The 22173-nt window shown below is 37.0% G+C and overlaps 1 protein-coding gene across 2 annotated transcripts in view; it reads right to left on the minus strand.

Annotated features, from left to right (window-relative positions):
• Positions 1 to 22173, minus strand: part of VAV3 (vav guanine nucleotide exchange factor 3) — a 271460-nt gene that overhangs the window by 57024 nt on the left and 192263 nt on the right. For both annotated transcript variants that reach the window (XM_040471158.1, XM_040471159.1), the window contains one exon: positions 9489 to 9625. In XM_040471158.1, the coding sequence (XP_040327092.1) occupies positions 9489 to 9625 (137 nt within the window). The remainder of the gene's footprint in view (positions 1 to 9488; positions 9626 to 22173) is intronic.

A 22173-nucleotide genomic window follows, 5' to 3' on the forward strand; every position in this document is an offset into this window, starting at 1 on the left:
TCCCTAAGTCCTCTAGACAGCAGCTCCTTTCACCCAGCACATCATGACTGGTTATGAAGAAAAAGTTGCAAGGAACACCAACAGGCAAAAAACACAACCTGAAGAGACATGGAAAGCATCTGAAGCAGACATTCAGGAATGACAGAATTATCAGACTGGCAATTTAAAACAAATACAATTAATATGCTAAGGCCTCTAATGGAGAAAGTGGACAAGATGTAACAATAGAGGGGCAATGTGAGCAGCGAGGTAGAAATCCTAAGAATGAACCAAAAACAAATGCTAGAAATAAACAACAACAACAACAACAATACTGTAACAGAAATGAAGAATGCTTCCTATGGGCTTAATAGCAGAATGGACATAGCCAAGCAAACAATCTCTGACCTTCAGATTATCTCAATAGTAACTGTCAAAGTGAGAAACAAAGAGGGGAAAAAAAACAACTGAGAAAAACAACAGAATATTCAAGACTTGGGGACAACTACAAAAGATGTAATATGTACGTAATGGGCATATCAGAAGAAGAAACAAAGAGAAGAAATACCTGAAACAATAATGACTAATATTTGTTAAAATTAATGTCAGACACGAGACCCAAGATTCAGGAAGTTTAGATGATAATAAGCAGGATAAATGCCAAAAAACCCACCTGGGCATATCGGTTTCAAACTACAGAAACCCAAAGTAACAAATCCTTAAAGATGCCAGACAAGCAATAATAAAAACACCTTACATATAAAGGAACAATGATGTATAGACTTCTCCTTGGAAACCATGCAAGCAAGAAGAGAGTGACGTGAAATAGTTAAGGCTGAGAGAAAAAAAAAACCCACCAATATAGAATTCTCTACCTTACAAAATTATTCTTCAAAGGTGAGGAACAAATAAAGACCTTCTCAGGCAAACAAAAACTGCAGGAATTTGTTGCCAGTAGACCTGCCTTGCAAGAATGTTCAAAGATGCTCCTTAGAGAGAATGAAAACACTATTGGTCAGGAACACGGATCTACTTAAAAAAGGAAGATTCTCAAAGAAAAAATAAGTGAAGGTAAAAATAAAAACTATTTTCTTATTTTTAACTGATCTAACAGATAACAGTTTGTTCAAAAGAATAACAGTGGCAATGTATTCAATTATGTATGCTCATATCTATATATGCTTTCATATTACATACCTGATATGTATGTACATGCTATGTATGTTTGCATATAAGTGACATTAATGATAGCAATGATACAAGGGACAGGAGGGAGGAATTCGGATTACTCTGTTATTATAAGGTACGCACACTACCAAGGAAGTGGTATAGTGCTATTTGAAACTGGACTTGGATTAGTTGTAATTTTATATAGTAACCTCTAGGGAAACCACAAATAAAAATTAAAAAAAAGTATAACTGATATGCTAAGAAAGAAAACACAATCATATAAGATGATCAGTTTAAACCACCAAAGGCAGAAAAAGAGTAGAAGACAAAAAGAGAAATACGTAACAAACAGCAACAAATAAAAAAGAATAATGAATAAGGTAGGTAGTAATCCAATATTTCAATAACTGCTTTGAATGGCAATGGTCTAAATGCACCCAAAAGACAGAGATTGTGAATGGCTCAAAAAACATGACCCAACCATATGCTGCCTCCAAAAAACCCACATGCTTTGTGTTCATCATTCCTACACACCCGTGTCTGTCTCTCTCCACCAGTTCAAACAAGCCTCCTCTGCATAACCCTTCCTGTCTTATGTATCCTCTTATTCCTATTGCCAGGCAAAAGTGGCAGAATTCTCTTTTATTCCTTTCTTATAATAATAATGACAACGAGAGCACCGACGACTAATGTTCCTTACACATTTTTTTATGTACAAAGTACAGTTCTAGGCTTACTTTAATATATTAACACATACAGTGCTAATGGAAATTCTATAAAATGAATACTATTATTACCCCATCTTATAGATGAGTGAATTGAGGCGCTGAGAGGTTAAATATTGCACAAAGTCACACAGCTAGGAACCTGGCAGAGCTGGAATTTGAACCTAGGAATTCTTGCCTGAGTCCAAGTTCTTAAAAAGTACACTCTACTGCTTCTTTTTTTTTTTTTTTTTTAAATTTTTTTTCAACGTTTTTTATTTATTTTTGGGACAGAGAGAGACAGAGCATGAACGGGGGAGGGGCAGAGAGAGAGGGAGACACAGAATCGGAAACAGGCTCCAGGCTCCGAGCCATCAGCCCAGAGCCTGACGCGGGGCTCGAACTCACGGACCGCGAGATCGTGACCTGGCTGAAGTCGGACGCTTAACCGACTGCGCCACCCAGGCGCCCCTCTACTGCTTCTTTTAAAGGCATGTTATTTCTGATTAAGCTGTGTTTATTCACAAACGCCTCCATTTAGGTTAAGAAATGTGAATTCTACATGGTCAGAAGCAAGACACCGCAAAACTTGAACAAGGAATTATATGTAATCGCATCTGAACTTTGCTGTGGTGTGCAGGATAACCAGGGTAAATGAAGTCTGGAGGGGAGAAGATCAGTTAGGAGGTGATCTCAGATGTCATGTAGCAGTTCATTAGAGTAAAAACTAGGCTGTGACAACAGAGATGAAGAGGACCAAATGCACTGGAAGTGATTTAGAAGGTACAATGAGAAGCATTTGATGATTAAAAGAGATGTGGAAAGGGATGAGAGAGGGGGAGGAGAATATACAAAGATTTCAGACCTTATTATAGGATGGTGGTAGATTGAATGGTGATGCCCTTAATTGTTAAGAATATAGAACCGAGCTTGTGTGGCTCAGTTGGTTAAGTGTCTGACTCTTGGTTTTGGCTCAGGTCATGATCTCACAGTTCATCAGATGGAGTCCCGCATCCATTTCTGCACTGACAGTGTAGAGCCTGCTTGGGATTCTCTCTCTCCCTATCACTCCCCCACTCACACACCCACCCCCCAGCCCCCACCCCCGCTTATAGGCTCACTCTCTCTCTCTGAAAAAAAGAAGGATATAGAATATTTGAACAACACTATCAATTACTTTGACTTAATTGGCATTTGTAGAATATCCTAACCCACTCACCACCCAAAAAAGAAGAAAACATATTCTTTTCAAGTGTACATAGAACATTTATCAAGATATACCATATTTTGGGTCATAAAACAATTCCTAATAAACTTAAAATTATTTAAGTCTTACAAACTACACTCTGTTTTGATATGGAACTAAATTAAAAATTAAAAAGATTTATTCCAGCATGGTATTGGCACAAAAACAGACACATAGACCAATGGAATAGAATAGAAACCCCAGAACTAGACCCACAAACGTATGGCCAACTCATCTTTGACAAAGCAGGAAAGAACATCCAGTGGAAAAAAGACAGTCTCTTTAACAAATGGTGCTGGGAGAACTGGACAGCAACATGCAGAAGGTTGAAACTAGACCACTTCCTCACACCATTCACAAAAATAAACTCAAAATGGATAAAGGACCTGAATGTGAGACAGGAAACCATCAAAACCTTAGAGGAGAAAGCAGGAAAAGACCTCTCTGACCTCAGCCGTAGCAATCTCTTACTCGACACATCCCCAAAGGCAAGGGAATTAAAAGCAAAAGTGAATTACTGGGACCTTATGAAGATAAAAAGCTTCTGCACAGCAAAGGAAACAACCAACAAAACGAAAAGGCAACCAACGGAATGGGAAAAGATATTTGCAAATGACATATTGGACAAAGGGCTAGTATCCAAAATCTATAAAGAGCTCACCAAACTCCACACCCGAAAAACAAATAACCCAGTGAAGAAATGGGCAGAAAACATGAATAGACACTTCTCTAAAGAAGACATCCGGATGGCCAACAGGCACATGAAAAGATGTTCAGCGTCACTCCTTATCAGGGAAATACAAATCAAAACCACACTCAGGTATCACCTCACGCCAGTCAGAGTGGCCAAAATGAACAAATCAGGAGACTATAGATGCTGGAGAGGATGTGGAGAAACGGGAACCCTCTTGCACTGTTGGTGGGAATGCAAATTGGTGCAGCCGCTCTGGAAAGCAGTGTGGAGGTTCCTCAGAAAATTAAAAATAGACCTACCCTATGACCCAGCAATAGCACTGCTAGGAATTTATCCAAGGGATACAGGAGTACTGATGCATAGAGGCACTTGTACCCCAATGTTCATAGCAGCACTCTCAACAATAGCCAAATTATGGAAAGAGCCTAAATGTCCATCAACTGATGAATGATAAAGAAATTGTGGTTTATATACACAATGGAATACTACGTGGCAATGAGAAAAAATGAAATATGGCCTTTTGTAGCAACGTGGATGGAACTGGAGAGTGTGATGCTAAGTGAAATAAGCCATACAGAGAAAGACAGATACCATATGGTTTCACTCTTATGTGGATCCTGAGAAACTTAACAGGAACCCATGGGGGAGGGGAAGAAAAAAAAAAAAAAAGAGGTTAGAGTGGGAGAGAGCCAAAGCATAAGAGACTGTTAAAAACTGAGAACAAACTGAGGGTTGATGGGGGGTGGGAGGGAGGAGAGGGTGGGTGATGGGTATTGAGGAGGGCACCTTTTGGGATGAGCACTGGGTGTTGTATGGAAACCAATTTGACAATAAATTTCATATATTAAAACAAAAAATTAAAAAGAGAAATATATCTGGGAATCCCCAAATATTTGGAAACTAAGTAATGCATTTCTAAATGACTCAGAAGAAGAAAGTGAAAAAGTGAAATACTAGTAAGTATTTCAACATCAACAAAAATGAAAATGCAACACACACAAAAATTTTTTAGGTATCAGTAAAAGAACTTACAAATTTATAGCACTAAATGCCTATATTAGAAAAGGGAGTTCTCAAACCAATGAATACCTTAAAAGACTAGAAAAATAAGAACATCTTAAACTCAAAATCAGAAGAAAGGGAGTAATAAAGAACAGAGAAGAAATCAGTGAAATAGGAAGCAGAAAAACAATAGAACCAATGAAACAAAACCTTGTTGTATGAGATCAATAAAATTCATAAGCGACGAATTAAACTGATTAGGAAAAAAAAAGCAAAGAAATAAATTACCTATGTTAGACATGAGAGGTGACATCACTATAGATTCTACACAAAAAAATACCAAAGCTCACTCAAAAAGAAATAGATAGCTCACATAGACATATATTTACTAAGGAAACTGAATTCGTAATTAAAAAAAAAATCTTCCTGCAAAGGAAATTCCAGACCTAGATAGCTTCCCTAATAAATTCTATAAAATACTTTAGGAAAAAAAAATGTTGATTCTATTCGTCGAGTGTTAAACTATCACCAAACCTGGACAAAGATACTACAAGAAAATAACAATAAATAAAAAGGACAATATATCATTACCAGTTGGGGTTTATCTCTGGAAAGCAAGATTGGTTTGACATCTGAAAAATCAATCAGTGATTCACCATATTAACAAGCTTAAAAACGATAAAATCATTTCCACTGATGCAGAAAGAACATTTGGCAAAATCCAACATGAATTACTGATTAAAAAACAAAAAATCTTTCAACAAACTAGGTCTAGCATAGAACATCTTCAACTGGACAAAGGGTACATACCTAATGGTAAAGAACTTAATGCTTCCCCTCCCCCCCCAAAATCAGAAATAAAGCAAGTATACCTTTTCCATAATTCTAGTCAACATTTCCTGGAGATTCTAGCCATTGTCACAAGGCAGGAAAAAGAAATAGAAAGCATCCAGATTTCAAAGGAAGAAATAGAACTCTGTTTATTCACTGACACTGTGTGTCTGTTTAAAAAAAATCTACTAGAATTTATAGAAAAAATTTCCTGTGAATTTAACAAGTTTGCAGGATAAAGATCAATTTATAAAAATCAATTGTATTTCTATACACTAGCAATAAACAAAAATTGAAATTTAAAACCATAATTTACAATAGTATCAAATAAAATATGAAATAGAGATAAATATGACAAAAGATGTGTATATCCTTCCTTCACTCTAACAACTATAAAGCACTGCTGAGAAATCAAAGACCTAAATAAATGAGAGATATACCACATTGAATGGTCAGAAGACTCAATATTGTTAAGATGTCAGTTTTCTTATATTGATCTATAATTCAACACAATCTCAATCAAAATCCTAGAAAGCTTGTATTGGTGAAATTGACAAGATGTTTCTTTTTTTTTTTTTTTTTTAATTTTTTTTTTCAACGTTTATTTATTTTTGGGACAGAGAGAGACAGAGCATGAACGGGGGAGGGGCAGAGAGAGAGGGAGACACAGAATCGGAAACAGGCTCCAGGCTCTGAGCCATCAGCCCAGAACCCCACGCGGGGCTCGAACTCACGGACAGCGAGATCATGACCTGGCTGAAGTCGGACGCTTAACCGACTGCGCCACCCAGGCGCCCCGACAAGATGTTTCTAAAATCATATGAAATACAAAGCACCCAGAAGGGCCAAAACACCTCTGGAAAAAAAGAAAAGACATATCATCTACCCATTCCCCTTTCAGTATTTACTTAAAAATGAGACCATATGTCCATACAGAGACTTATACTTGAAAGTTCATAGAAGCTTAATTTGTAATAGCCAAAAACTGGTAATAACATGAAATCCATCAGTAGGCTAAAGGATACATAAATTGTGCTATATCCATACAGGGAATAATAATAAGCAATAAAAAGAAAAAAACTTCATCCACTTAGCATAATTTCCTCCAAGTTCTTCCAAGATTTTATAAATGGCAGGATTTCCTTCTTTTGGAAGTCAAATAATATCCCATTGTGTATACATACCACATTTTATTTATCCATTAATCTATTGAGGGACATTAGGATACTTCCATGTCTTGGCTATGTCTACATGAAGAATCTAAAATAGTCAAACTCATAAAAATAGAGAACAGAATGGTGGTTGCCAGGGGCTGATGGAAAGTGGAAATGGGAAAAGTTTAGTCCAAGGGCACAAAGTTTAAGTCATGCAAGATGAATAGGTCCTAGAGATCTACTGCACAGCATAGAGTCTGTATTTAATAATACGGCATTATATACTTAAAAATTTGCTAAGTGGCTAGATGGTAATTATTCTTATCACAAAAATAAATAAAGAGGGCAGGGTGAAACTTTTGGAGGTAAAGGATAGATTTATGGCATAAATTGTGGTGATGGCCTCAAGGATTTATACTTCTCTCCAAGCTTGTCAAGTTGCTTACATTAAATATGTATAGCTTTTTGTATGCCAATAATACAATCAATAAGTCGGTTTTTAAAAATAAGAGCCATTAGGGTGCCTGGGTGGCTCAGTTAAGTGTCCAACTTTGGCTCAGGTCATGACCTCACAGTTAGTGAGTTTGAGCCCCACGTCGGGCACTGTGCTGACAGCTCAGAGCCTGGAGCCTGCTTTGGATTCTGTGTCTCCCTCTCCCTCTGCCCCTCCCCTGTTCGTACCCTGTCTCTCTCTCTCTCTCTCTCTCTCTCTCTCTCTCTCTCTCAAAAATAAGTAAACATTAAAAAAAATTTTTTTAAATAAGAATGATCTTACACAAAGCAACATGGTTTAATCTCAAAGAAGCCATACAAAAAAGAATGTACTATGTGATGTACTATACAACATTAAAAAAAAATTCAAACTCATAGTCTGAAAGCAGAACAGTACTTGCCTAGGGACTGAAGAAGGACAACAGGTAGAGGCAAGAAGGAGAAATTACAAAGGGGCACACAAAAACTTTGGGGGCTGATTTTTATCATCTTGATCAGTGACATTTTGATTTGTACATTCATTTGTCAAAACGTATCAAATTGTACACTTTAAATAAGTGCACTTTATTATATATTGCAACACTGTTGCTTTTTTAAGTGGCATTAGTGATCCAAGAAGTAGTTTCTGCAGCAGACTATATTATAAACAGGGTAGAAAGAGGCAGAAACCAAGTATAGGCTACTCTCTCAAGAAGCTTAGCTTTTTTATCAATGTTTATTAATTTTTGAGAGAGAGAGAGAGAGAGAGAGAGCAAGCACAAGCAGGAGAGGGGCAGAGAGAGAGGGAGACACAGAATCCGAAGCAGGCTCCAGGCTCTGAGCTGTCAGCACATGGCCCGAGGCGGGGCTCAAACTCACAAATGGTGAGATTGTGACCTGAGCCCGAAGTCTGATGCTCAACCAACTAAGCCACCCAGGTGCTCCAAAGCTTAGCTCTGAGAATAGAAGAGGGAGACTAACATAACCAGACAGAAGTTGAGTAAATGTATTTTAAGACAGGAGGAGCATATTTATTTGTCATAGAAAAGGAGCTAGTGGAGAGAATGAAGTTGAAAATGTAGGAATTAAGAACCAGCTGATGAAATGTGGGATGAAAAACCCAAGAAGGAAAGTAAGTCTTGAATAAGAGAAACCTTACAGGTACACACGTAGGTATGTTTTGGGGGTGGGATGTGCAGGACTGGACTGAAGAGTTAGTAGAATTTCAGTCTGACATTCTCTCTTCCTGTTTGGGGAAGGATGAGGTATGAGAGGGGTAGGATATTAAGAAGAGTGGAGTTTTGGAAAAGTCATTGGCCACAGCATTGGCTACAGCGGTTGTAGATAAATGTTCAATCTAGGGGCATTCATTTATAACAAGATGGCAGACCATAAAATAGTTTTAAGCAAAGAAAATAGCCATCATTTATACAGGTGTACAATGGATTATTATCTATCAGTCCTTCCCTACTCTCTCTCTCTCCCCCCCCTGGCCAAATTTCACTCAAGTGTGCTAATCTTTCTGTTGAGCCCATGCCCCTTTCCCTCAGCACACAACAGATTTTTAACCAACTCTTTAATTTTGCTGGGAAATATTTCTAACACACATGAAGATACAGAATACTTTAGTGAACAGCAATGTCCTACCTTCTAGCTTTAACAACTCTTAACACTGGCCCATATTTTCCTCAGTTAACACAATCCTTAAACCCAATATAGGCTTACTGGACAAGAGAGATTTCATCTCCAGCAAACATCAACATGTTCACTTACTTTTCACATTTCATACATTTCATGAATAATGCCCAGAGCACCTCTGAGAACGTCAGGTATTTCTGTGGGTAGGCACAAATCAAGTATGGCCAGAAATGGCCACTGGCAAGCTAATTAGGTAGTTCCCTTGAAATGAACTGTTAATATGTTAAAGCAGTGCAAATTAGATCACACCCACAGGTCCTAGGTTTGGAAAAAATGCTCTGGCAAAGTATGAATTTTTAATAAAAATGGTAATTATGATCCATAGCACTGATCCTATTTTTCTTTAGCATTCTAACGTTCACTGCCACTTTGGCATTGGTAAATATGAGGAAGGCTAATCAAAGATATTTTCCCCCACATCATGTAAAATTTCTGAAGCTAAAAGCATGCAATCAATTCCTAAAGACAAGAGCTTTATTCTTTAAGCAGTAATAAATCATCGAGTAAAACAAAAACAAACACTGTAATTTGGATAGTACCTGCCAAAACAGACTGTGTGCGTCTCCTCTCAGAAGTTCAACCGTATCCCCTGCCTGGATATGTAACGGGGGTCCTTCATGAAGAGCCGGGGGTGGTGTCCCAGTATAGTTCTTAATGACCTGCATCTTTGGTAAACCTGAAAATAAGCAACACAACTTTTGGAATTGAGAGAATAATGACGCGTGAAGTCCAAATGTACTTTAAAATAAAAACAAGGCCATCACTAACATTAAAAAGTTGTAATAGCAACAAAGGCCAAGTAAACATGTGAAGTAACTACAATGGAATGCTTTTGAACTTTCTCATTATTTGAGAAAGTAATGGAATAAGACACATATTTATCCCCTGATCCCTTACATACTTTTCCTCTCCCTCACCATCCATCTCTTTGTAGTTGAAAAAATATTTCTTTCAGCTGATGCCTGCTTCATAAAAAACACATCACGTACAGTTTAATGGAAAAGAATCAATTTTTTCATCAACTCTATCCTTTCTGCCTATTACTTTCCTCTTGGGCATTGGCTGATTTCATCACTAAGGAGGCTCACCCTTTCTGTGTATGCATCACATTGCCCAGTATAAGGCTCATATCTTAAGGTTATCTTTGTAATTCAAAAGCAAAAAGGTGATGGATGTGCCACTGCAATACTTAAGACATTTATATGGAGAAATTCTTCAGGCTCAAATTTAGGTTTGCAAAACAGACCCAATAAAGGGAACATGTCTAAGCCAATAGCGTCAACAACACTTGAAATCCAGATCTGTCCTTTTTCTTTGTATTTCTCAGAATGTGCAATGAAGGCCTCAGTTCAATATTTCATGTCTGAGAACAGCAGCTTCAATTGCACACAGGCCTAAATGTACCAGTATTGGTCACAAATGGACAACTTCACAGTCACCTTTTCATTTAGAGGTGAAATGCTCCCTCCTGTGAGACAGGACACTCATAAACATGATATTTGGTGCACATTCAGGAACTTAAGCCATGGCCTATTACACTTGAAGATTTTTTATTCTAACGATTGACCACGGGGAAGTTGTAACTACCTGGAAACACCACGCTCAATAGAGTAGGAGGATGCATGATGGTCATTCAGTTCCAGATGCCCAAGTTACCTCAAAAAGGTTGTTCAAGTTACACAGATCTCAGTATCTACATGAAATGCTTCCACAAACACTTTCATGAAGTCCTCACTATCCTTTTTCAACAACCACCCCAGATGGGAGGAAACAGTGTGGCCATAAACTAAACAGAACTGAAAAGCTTTAGTCAACACTTTTCTTATCAACCCATCAGGCAGAAGGGCTGAAAAGAATTGGGCCCTTCACCCCAATTTAGCTGCTATAACTGCTGAGACATGTAGCAAGTTACTACATCTTCCCCTTGCTTCAGTTCTTGTGCCACAGAACCCCTGAAGGGATGGTGCTAATCCCACATCTCTCATGGACTGTTTCCCTACCAGATGCAAGAAGGCAGCACCCGTACACAAAGAGCAGACTTTATTGTCTTTCCCAAAAAACAACACTTGACGGGAGAACTCTTGTCAGTCAAGTGTTTATCAGACTTGCTCTCAACACACTGTAGATGCCTTGAGTATAGAAAGAGCTTATTTTATACTTTCTATTAAGTTGCTGTTGTTTATTTTACATGAAACCTAAATATCACATGCACACAACTCATAAGAAGTTCAATATACAGAAGAGGATGCACCCTGAAGTTGAATCTGGTTTGCAAGATAGTTATTCCATGTTAGGGGGCCAAAGTCATGGTTAGCCTCAGTTTTACTGAGCATTTCTAGATCAAGGAAAGCATTTATGCTCCCTTGATAATTTTGTTTTTATGCCAATTTTAAAATAAAGGCTGAAGACAAGAAACGGGAGTTTTTAAACCTGAAATAACTGATGTGGCCTCAAATACCAGGCCCAGTGAAGTTCTCAGAAGGGCTCTGGCCTTCTCTGCAGTTGTCTCCTTGGCCAAGATCCACAGGGACAAAATGAAGCAGTGCCTGACGGACACAACAGTTCTGTTATTGCCAACATGCTCAAGTTAGTCATTCTTAAGAAAATGGTTGAAAATGCATAAAGTATTTAGGGGAAAAAATTAAGTTTGATGACATTTCACCAACCAAATATAAATTGGGGATTAACATATGGAATACCCAGGCTACAAAGAAGACTGTGAAATACAAGGCATGGAACAATGCTGCCTTATTTATCCTTTTTGACAGACTACAATGCCCATTACATATGACCTAGTAAAACCATATTTAAAATTTAAAGTATTACATATATTAATATACTGTGGCCAAGAAATGAGATCTTAGTGTCTTAAAACTTACTTATAAATAAGTAGTCCTTGAAATGATGAACTTGGTTTTTATAGTCTTACTGCTAATTTTTTCATTTACTGTGTTTTTCTGCTATAACTTTCTTCTTGGCTATGAGCTTCATTTTGGAAGTTCATCCAGTAGTACACCAACACAGGGTATGTTACTGACTTTACTCCTAAAGCAAAATTGTGTGACCTTTGCCAAGAATTATGGTTGAGCCCAGGTAATAGTGAAAAAGACATTGCTACTAGCCTGAATTCAGCCATAAGTGACTTTCAAAATACAACATTAATTTGATTCATATTTTTGTGTGTGGGGATGAGTTAGGAGTTTACAATGGAATTTATATTTTTTAGTCATTTGTTAGAATAATCTCTGGCTATTTATTTCTGATAGGTCAGCACTTCCCATTTCAGGATGATCTGTCATTAGGGCAATAGGGCTGTAGAGATCAAAGAATACAAGGGATAGAGGAAGGACACTGTGACATGATGAATTCTGATACCTTGCCCCTGCCTCTGATGTATGAATATAAGAGGAGTTCTACAATACTGGTAGTACGAATGGTTTATTCCTTTCCTTTTATTGAAAAAAAAAAAAAAAGACATGGTAACATTGCTAAGAAGGTGAATATAATCCCATTAATGGATAGATAAAAGTGCGATTAAAATAAGAATAGAGAGTGGGTTAAACTTCATGTCAGCACTCAACCATCAATATAATTGTTAACACAATCTCTCGCCACAGCAGGCATCACACACACCTCATAAATGAGATCAAGAGTGGAGAAGAAATTAGATTTACAGATACTCATATTTCAAATAGCAATTTAGTGTTGATTTAGTGTAGGTTTTCTTCTCTCCCATAAAATATTCCTGACTAGTTTTGACCTTTCTTTAAAACGTCCAGCACAGAACATTCACTACACGTCCTTATGATAACTTATTGTTGTGTGTAGTTTATTAACAAACTCTATCTAAAATTTACTCTAAAATCTCTGTAACTTCTCTCCATTGACCTTCCTCCTTCCATCTAGAATTATGCAGAAGGTGGTAAATCTGCTTTTTATAGATTAGCCTTTCAAAATTTGTTTAGGCTTAAAATCCCTAGTTACTCACGTTTTCCTTTAGTTATCCATGTTTCCAGGAATTCTGAGATGCAAAATGTTACAAAACTACAAAAGTGGAGGATAGTTTCCCTCATTAACTCTGACCAATCAGAAACAACCAAAAGCTATTCTAAAAACTGATTTTAAAAATATAAATTCCATTCATTATATTGTCAAATCACAACTCATCCCAGAAAGCTGCCTCTTTCTTCTTGGGTAAACACAGACCGTTGTTGTTTAGTTTCTTTCTGCACCAGAAAAGCATTTATAATGACTATGTTAGTATAGTTACAGGGCTGCTCAGCAAAGTCTGAAAATTAAAAATGACTCTACCTTCAGATATTAAATGTGAAATAATCATATGTAATTTCAACATATACAGTTAAGCAACCTTGGAAGTTCCCAAAACTTTATATAATCTGTTATCTTTATCTAAAGGAACATAATTAAAATGGCTAAGACAAAATTAGATCTCCTGCCAAATGTTATTTTGGCTTGTTTCATTCCCTACAACAAATGCTTTGCTGCACAGCTCCCTACATTGTTGATATATAAAGTTCGGACAGTTTTACCCTTTAACTTTTGTTCATACTACTCATTATACTTAGTCTTAAATCAGACAAGGTCCCCAAGTCATCTTATGCATGAAGAATTAACAAACTGAAGAATCAGCAATACTTAAATTATGATTATATTCCAGTAATAGTCATCAGGTTCTAGTCAAATAAAACTGAAGCCAATATAATTACATGGAACACTAGAGTTTTCCAAAACAATATGGCAGTGAAAGGGCATCTGAATGAAGCAAGATTTCCTTTCAAATCTCAACTCAATGCAACTAAGAGTGACACATGCCAAGAAATTAAAAAAAATTTTTTTAAGTTAATTCTAAGTAGAATCCTATTAGAAAGTTTGCCATAAATAAACCATTTCTCTAGTAATTCTCACATAAACCGTCAAACTTCAATGAACTTAGCCTACTATATCACTATCAACCTCTTGGCTTCTAAGAAGAGTGATGGCCACAATATAGATTAGTATTTACACACGATGCTGATATCACTCCCCTAATGCAAAGGGCTTCCCCGAGGCAAAAACTTAGAGGTGAGTGCAGTGTACCAGATAAATGGGCTGTCAGTAATGTGCTGGCCTTTCACCTCTGAGGCCTAATTTAAAATCTAAACATAGCCACATTAAAAAATAATTAGTTCTACAAGATGTCAGAGAATGTAGCTGGTTTACCTGGGAAGCTGATTACAAGCATAACATATTCATTTATTCCTTCAACGTCCTGAATGCCACATAAGTTCTGGGCATGGTGGTTTGACAACAGAGCAAGGACACACTTCCTGCCCTCAATGAGCCTATCATCTACTGAACAGGCAGGTGAACTCAAATACACTATAATTAGGCTTGGTCTCTTGTCCAGTGGGGCATTTTTCAAAATGAGCCTGTCAATAAAGTTTCCAGGGAGTTTTTTTTTTTTTTTTTGAAAAGCCTTCAGTAGGACCCTGAAATATGTATTTTATGTTTCTGTATGTTTCCTAGGTGTGGTTTCCAAATCCTAGCCAGGTTTGGAAATCACATTTTTGTGGGTACATAAGCAATTCACCATGACCAGCCACCACTGGTTCCAAGCTTGCTTTTGAGAAAGCTACAGTGAAGTAAGTGCTGTCTGGCACCCTGCCAGCTCAATCCTCTTTAAGTTAACATCTGGGCTCTTCCTGATAGAAGTTCCTAATCTAACCATCACATCTGAGGAGCAGGCTGTGCAGAATGAACAGCCAGCAAGTTAGGTAGCTAGGATGCTGGGCTTCCCTGCCCACCACACCTCCTTGGGCCCTTTCCTACTAACCAGTGCACTTTTCATTCATGGGTTGGTCTTCGCAGAGAAGCAAAAGGAGCCTCATAATGGAAACCATCTGTTAACAACTGAAACAGACGATTTGGCGGAAAACAAACTGATCTGAAGAACTAATTGTTCACAAAGGGAAGACACCCCCATCAATGATTTCAAAAATTTTCACCCAGAGAAGGCTACTTTTTCCTTTTATAAACAATGATGAGTCAGATGAAGGAAACAGCATTGTCATCGCTCATACAAAAACAAGGATCAGATAGAGATATGTTTCTCCAACCTTATAAAAACTGACTAGTCACCCTTTGGCACTACCTATAGGAGTATTAGTAAATCAAAGGTTAAAGATAGAAACATCTTTTGAAAGTCCCCCCCCCCACACTTATTAAAAAGATTTTATAGGCTACCAAATATAAAAAGCACTACAAAATTGCATGTGTTATTGTAAAATCCATGCAAATTTAATATTCTGTTCCATCAAATATGTACATTTCAATGATAAGAAATGTTTCCCTAAAATCCTTAAATAAGGTCAAAGCTCTACAAGAATGTGCCAGGTATTTGTCAGAACTCTCAAAAACAACCACCCCCTAGGGGTGTGAGGAGTCCAGTTGAAAAACATAGCCCGAGTTAACTCCACCATCTTCTTTAAAGCTAGAAAAAGAACACAATCACACGATTTCAAAGTAAGAACATTACCACCTACTCCAACCACCTCATTTTCTACCTTATAAAACTAAGATTCAAAGTGGTCAATAAAAATGTCTGAAGTCAAAAAGCTAGCTAGAAGTAGAACTGGAACCAGAACCTGTATTCACCAGCTGCTAGTTCAGTCCTCCTGGCTGAAGGTGAGTAATTCTCTACAACCAGCAGGGAACAGGACTATGGCAGAAAACAGGTCTCCTATACAGACTAATATACGTTTGGGGGTCATCTAAACCTGCTGGGTGTCCAGAGTTATCATGGGAAGCAGGAAGAGAGGAGGCAGAACTGCCCTTCAAGTGGGGAAAGATTGTGAGCTCTCCACGATAAGGTGAATTCTAGGAGGAAATATTAAGTCCCACTGGTACATTCTAAAGACAGAGCCTCAAATCTCAATGCCAACAACAAAATGCACTGGACTCGACAATCCGTGGTGCTCTCTGTGCCTGACACGTCCACATGCAGTTCTGTGGCTCTGTGGACAAGTGGCCACGTGCAATTCTTTGTGCAGAAAGTTTTAATCACTTCAACCACATAATTCTGCTATTCTGACCACACCTGAGTGCATCGGGGAGGGTGATTAAGCCAAAGGTTACGATAAATTGGCTGAATATGTGACGTGCCAGTGGCTAAGGAGGCGGCTAGAAGGGAGACAGTCCGAAGGGACAGTCCTCACTGGAAGGTAAGAAACAAGACAATCATGTTTGCTCCTCAGTTTGAAATCAAATAAATGTATAACTATTGCTCAAAACCAGTGATGTTTCATAGGAGGAGGTTGGCTGTGTATCTACATTTGAATGTGGTAAAATTTTTGTTGATATTCCTTTTCACTGGGGCCAAAGATCAACAACCAACACATCTACATAAGAATATACATATACAGAAAACATTGTCCCCTTCTCAGGAACGTTCTTTCTTGACACTATTGATAGTAAGGAGAGGGACAGAGAAGAGAAACTACACTGTATTGTATATTCTCTTGAAACACCAGTGTTCTGACAGTGGGAACTCTGTACACTAGCATGAATAGAGACTCTATCAAAGAAAGTTCTTAGGATATTTTAGTCAAACACTTTCACTTACATATGAAACAACTCAAGTCCAGTTGCACATAGCTAGCTAAAAGCCAAAAATGGTGTTCTCAACACGCATCTATCACCTAGTAAGGATGTAATGCTGGGTTGACTAGGAAAAATAAGGGAAGATTCTAGAAAGGTTACACATGATTATTTCAGATCTTAATATTTAATGAATAAATCACTACCTTCCCCAAGGAAGCTGGGAAAGAATCAGATTCAAAATATTCCAGTTGAGGGGGCCTTGGGGGGCTCAGTCAGTTAAGTGTCTGACTCTTGATCTAGGCTCAGGTCATGATCTCACAGTTTGTGAGATTGAGCCCCATGTAGGGCTCTGCACTGACAGTGAGGAGCCTGCTTGGGATTCTCTCTCTCCCTCTCTCTCGGTATCTCTTCTGCTTGTATGTGCACATAGTCTCTCTCTCTCTCTCTCTCTCTCTCAAAATAAACATTAAAAAAATTTTTTTTTAATATTCTCCTGGGAATGCTAGTAAGCAACAGCAGACCCTTCAAACTGTTCCAGGAAGTTCAGAGATTCCATTTCAAAATCTCTACAGCCTTGCAGTTATACTGGGAGTATATATTCTACCTCCTTCCTATAAATTGGGAATACTAAAAAAATAAGATACTAGCTTATAAATTTTTGTCTTTTATAATCTTCTAATTTAAGATATTTGGAAATGTTAAGTAGAATATACTGAGTTCAGGGACAGTGTAGGTTTTGTTTGTTTTTTTGCCCATCAAAATCTTCATTTTCCCCCCATCTCCCATCGATTCAAAATCTATTCTCTTCCTGGTCTCACCCCCCACCCCCAACTCCCCGTTGTTCTTACTTTCCTTAAAGTTAGCCTTATTCTCTCCATGAATTTTTAGCTTCCTATCTTTTTTTGTACATAAAAAGCTTCTTTTATCAACCTAAGGTATCAGACTTATGGTTTCAACTTGTTCAAATTTAGCATAATAAGCTATTTAAATAATTAGATATATGGTTGCTTGCAATCATCTGAAAAATAATAAAAATTAAATAGAACCCACATCCTAAGGATATAATAAAAATATAAAAGTAGTAATTATTAAAATTTAGTCTGTGGACCTTCAAAGAAAAATAAAAATACAAATGTCAAAATATTAAGAAATTGTGCCAAGAAGTTATGAATCGTCTAGAAGGCAGTTACACTGGTAAAAACAGAATTATGCATAGAAAACATACTAAAATAGAACTTTTAGTTCTGCCTTACTTCTCGATACACCAATGACACTTAACACAAAGTTCATATGCAATTACAGTTTACAAAAATACCTGAATATAACACATCATCTACTAATAGGACACTTAATTCTAAAACCAAACCATGGATTTCTCACTAACTTTATACAACATGAAAAATGACTGACCCTAAAAATGACCTTCTCCTGAATTCTTGGACAGAGTCTGATCATTTCACTTATGTGTTTCTTGCCCCTCAATTAAGACAAACCCCCCCAGATAATGAATAAAACTTCTCTTTCCTTGCCAACATCTTGGTGTTATATACTGGATTGAACCATAGGAACTGGCTGCTGTTGAGTGTTTCTGAAGTACAAAAAGGCAATTTTTGACAGCTTAACCCAATATGTACCAAAATATTTTTTAATATACATGCATCGAATACCTAATATCAACAAAGTTAGAGCAAAAAGGTCCTACTGAGCTCAAGTATGGCAAAAGCTGGCATAACTCTGGGCAGAAAAGAAATCTGTATTTGGGCATTGGCTCTCTGAAGCAACATTAATTAGTAACTCTGTTAAGTAAATTCAATCAACATTTATTAAGGCCCCTGTTTCCATCTCCCTTGGAGCTAGAACTCTTTTGAAAAGCCTAGTTACAGAATTTGTTTTCAGGTTTCAATAGTAAGGATATCCCAGTTTGCCCTTGGAGACTAGGGAGTAAAATCTGTGACAGAAGAGTTCCTATTTTTTTTTTCTGTAACTTTCTTTTTATCTCTATATAGAATAAATATATTTCATTCATTATAAAATCCCAAAATAATTATTTTTGTCTTTAGAGTAGACACTGTCTAAATCATTCATCCTTCTTTTATTAACCCCACTCACAGTGCTTAGCATGTGGTTAAAACTTGGTGACAAGGAGTGATTTAGTTTTCAGGAGAAATTTATACTTCATGAGAGTGTTAATTTTAAAATAAAGCTATGTGCTAAAAACTAGTATTTCTTTTTTATTATCTTAAAGTATTTAACAATTTATAATATTTGTTCTTACAAGCACTTTGATTTAACCACTGAGAAACTTAAGTTGTGGCAGTAACTTGTGCTTTTTAGTTACGAAGTTTAATTAAACATCCAAGAGGGTATCACAGCAAACACATAGTTTAAAAAAAAATCCAGAGTGTCCACCTAAGCAACAGAAACAGTACACATTTCAAATTCTGAGATTTCTATAAAGGTTATTTCCTCAAACCGATAAACTCATAAGCTACTCCTCCAGGACACCAGATATATCAAGCTTTCCATTGTCTTCCAAATGCTTTTTCTGTCTCCTAAACAGAAAGATCCTTATAGAACACACCTCTGTTTTGGTCAAATTTTACTAAGACCAAATACAATGATTTTGCACAAAACTTGAGAAAATAAGTTTGAAAATCTTTTGAGAAGTTACAAGTACTTTCCTATGAATATGTTACTTTGGAGTTTAGAGCTATTTAAAACATGTTCATCTGTAAGTTTGGTTGGTTCCTTAACTTATTGTGAGTTGTTTCATTTAGTCCTGAAATATGAGAAGTATCAGGGCTGCAATAATTACTAAGAGATAAGGTCCCTTCCCTTAAGGCACTTAGCATCTTATAGGGATAGAGAGGAATACATACACTCTTACGCAGTGTGATGTTGTTGTGCAAGTGCTCAGAGAAGACTTCTGGAAGAAAGAGACTCTAAGCTGAAACCAAAGTGTAAGTAGGCATCAGCCAGATATAGGGAGGGTATATAAATCTCTCCATTTTGGAGAGGCATAAACCTTTTGCTTGAATGACTTTCTTCAGCAGGACTGCACAATCCACCTAGATGAGTAAAGACAGGTTGACTCAGACATAAGCAGAAGACTGGCTCACATGTTGGGCCATGGAAACAAAGCTGATTAGTCAAGGGAGAAAACACAGGAGGGGACTGACCAATAGAAAGGTGGCAGAGGGGTCAATGAGCAGGAGACCTCTAAGATTGGGGTGAGAGAGATACTTGAACTTAATGTTTCAGAAATGGAACAATTATGGGTGATGACAGGGCCCAAGGAGTGGCTGTGGGGATGTATGACTGAAATGGAGAAGGAGCAGAGGTCTCTAGAGATGAAAAGTCAGTGTCAGGTAAGTTAAGGAGGCTGAAGTTTGGATGAGTCACCTACAATGTGAAGTCACCCAGGTTGGATACAGTAGGTTCTTTTTGTGTGGAAGATAAACTAGGGAGAGGAGCCCAAAGGAGAAGGCAATATGCATAATGGTCAAGAAGATAGGTTTTCTGTCAAAGAGGTCTAAGGTTGAATGCCATAAACACTTCATTTATACGTCTGGAAGATGGGTATATTAATATACTAATGAGGCTTTTGTGAGATAATTATGTATGTAGCATTTAGCACACTGCCTGCCACATGATATGGGTCAATGGATGGTTGGCCCTTAACTGGGTCTATGCAACCATTTTTGTTATAAATTATTTACATTGACCTAGTTTGCATAAGAAAGTTAGGTCCAGTGTTCCCTCTATGCCTAATAATGTTGCAGAAAATAAGAAAATATTTACATGTAAAAATAATATCAAATAATCTTCACACAAAATACTTAAATTTCAATGTAATTACTAAAAATTGTAGCAGTTAAAACTGTGTAGCATTAGAATAGGGATAGAGAAATAGACCAGTGGAAAAGATAAGAGGACCTAGACCACGTCAGATGAAATAAAGATGCAATGTGAAAAAACACAACTGTAAAGCTTTTAGAAGACAATATATCTAACCATTCTTAAGATATTGGGTAGAAAAAGATTTCTTACACAAGAAACAAAAGCACATAATGAAGATCAATAAATCTGTCCCCATTAAAATTTAAAACTCTGAAGAAGAAGCCATTAAAAAAGATGCATACATTGATATAAGCAAAGGATGAGGACTTCAAATGTCTAAAGGACTCCTAAAAATCAGAAGAATATAAACAGAGCAGTGGAAAAATGTGAAAAGAATATGGATGGCTAATTACACGTGTGAAAAGATGCTCATTGTCGGGTATTTTGGGGGGAGAAATCAAAATGATGAAACAGCAATTTATACTCTTTATATTGGCAAAATATTACAAATCAGTAACACTAAGCATTGTTGAAGATTTAAGGAAATAGGAACTTTTTGAACAGGATCTAACAAATAGCAAAATGTTAATATCCAATTACTCTTGTTTCTTCAGATTGCATAAATCTTGTGCCTTTTATCATTTACTTTTAATAGTAAGCACATCTGCATCTATTGTATTATTTTGCCATGTCTGCAATGTTTCACAGATGTATTCTTAAATTTTATTTAAAGCTTCTTTATCTAATGATATACTACTTTGAAGAGTTTTAAATGACCTTAATAAGTAGTTTATCGTATATTTATCCTGAATGCTATAAGAAACACAGATAAACCATATTTTTAGTGACTTACAAATTAGCAAACACAACTTGCTATGCATTGAAATACTGCTGTTGCTACTCTGTACTTTATATAAATCTTCATTATTTGATGATATCTGGATTTGCTGAAACCAAGAGAAGGTGCTGAACTCTTACTGAATGGGAGTTCCTATTACATAGAAATTAGCCTAGCTCCCTGTGCTGGCTGCAGTGCCCTTTGTCCTCTGTGTCTCTGGCTACCTGTGGCAGTCCTTCAATAAAGCTCTCAGCAAGGGTCGCCATGGAGAGCAGAAAATAAGTCATCATCACTCCTGCATGCAAGCCTAACCTTACTCATCTCTATTCCTTGAATAATTAAAGTTAAGACTTCAGCTTATGAAGCAAAACCATCTAACAAAGGTTAGGCCAATATGGTACAAAGGTGATATTTACAAGCAAATTCCACATCTATAGAGTCATGGCCTAAAAAATAAAAAATAAATTTAAGCAGAATTTCAAATTTCATAGCCTATGTTCTCTGTACTTTCCCTTTCTGCCTATCTCAGGTAATAATGAGTGTTACAGAAGAGGGCGGCCAAGAAAGAATTGTTATACACAGGGACTTAATCCTTCCTGACATTTTGTCCTGAGACTTGCTTCTGGGTATAAATTCTCTGAGACACCACAGTGGTTCATATAACCTTGAACATATTACTTTTGATCTCGGCATGACACTGCCACAGAGGTCATCTGAAGTTTCACACAGCTACAGGAGGTACAGCAAAACACATGATTCATGACAGAATATTTTTTGTGTGTGATTCATACCACACATCTTATGATGAAAGTGTAAGTGTATTAAGTGTAAACATGAAATACAACTGAAAATTGAAACATTGTCTTCATGCTTGTTGTTTGCTGATAATTCCAGGTGCTTCACAGGTACTAATGAAAATGTACACCCAGTAACTTAAATGCTTGGCT

This window comes from Herpailurus yagouaroundi, unplaced genomic scaffold (assembly GCF_014898765.1).
Source record: "Herpailurus yagouaroundi ecotype Mexico unplaced genomic scaffold, PumYag 77, whole genome shotgun sequence".
In the NCBI taxonomy this organism is placed as follows: domain Eukaryota; kingdom Metazoa; phylum Chordata; class Mammalia; order Carnivora; family Felidae; genus Herpailurus; species Herpailurus yagouaroundi.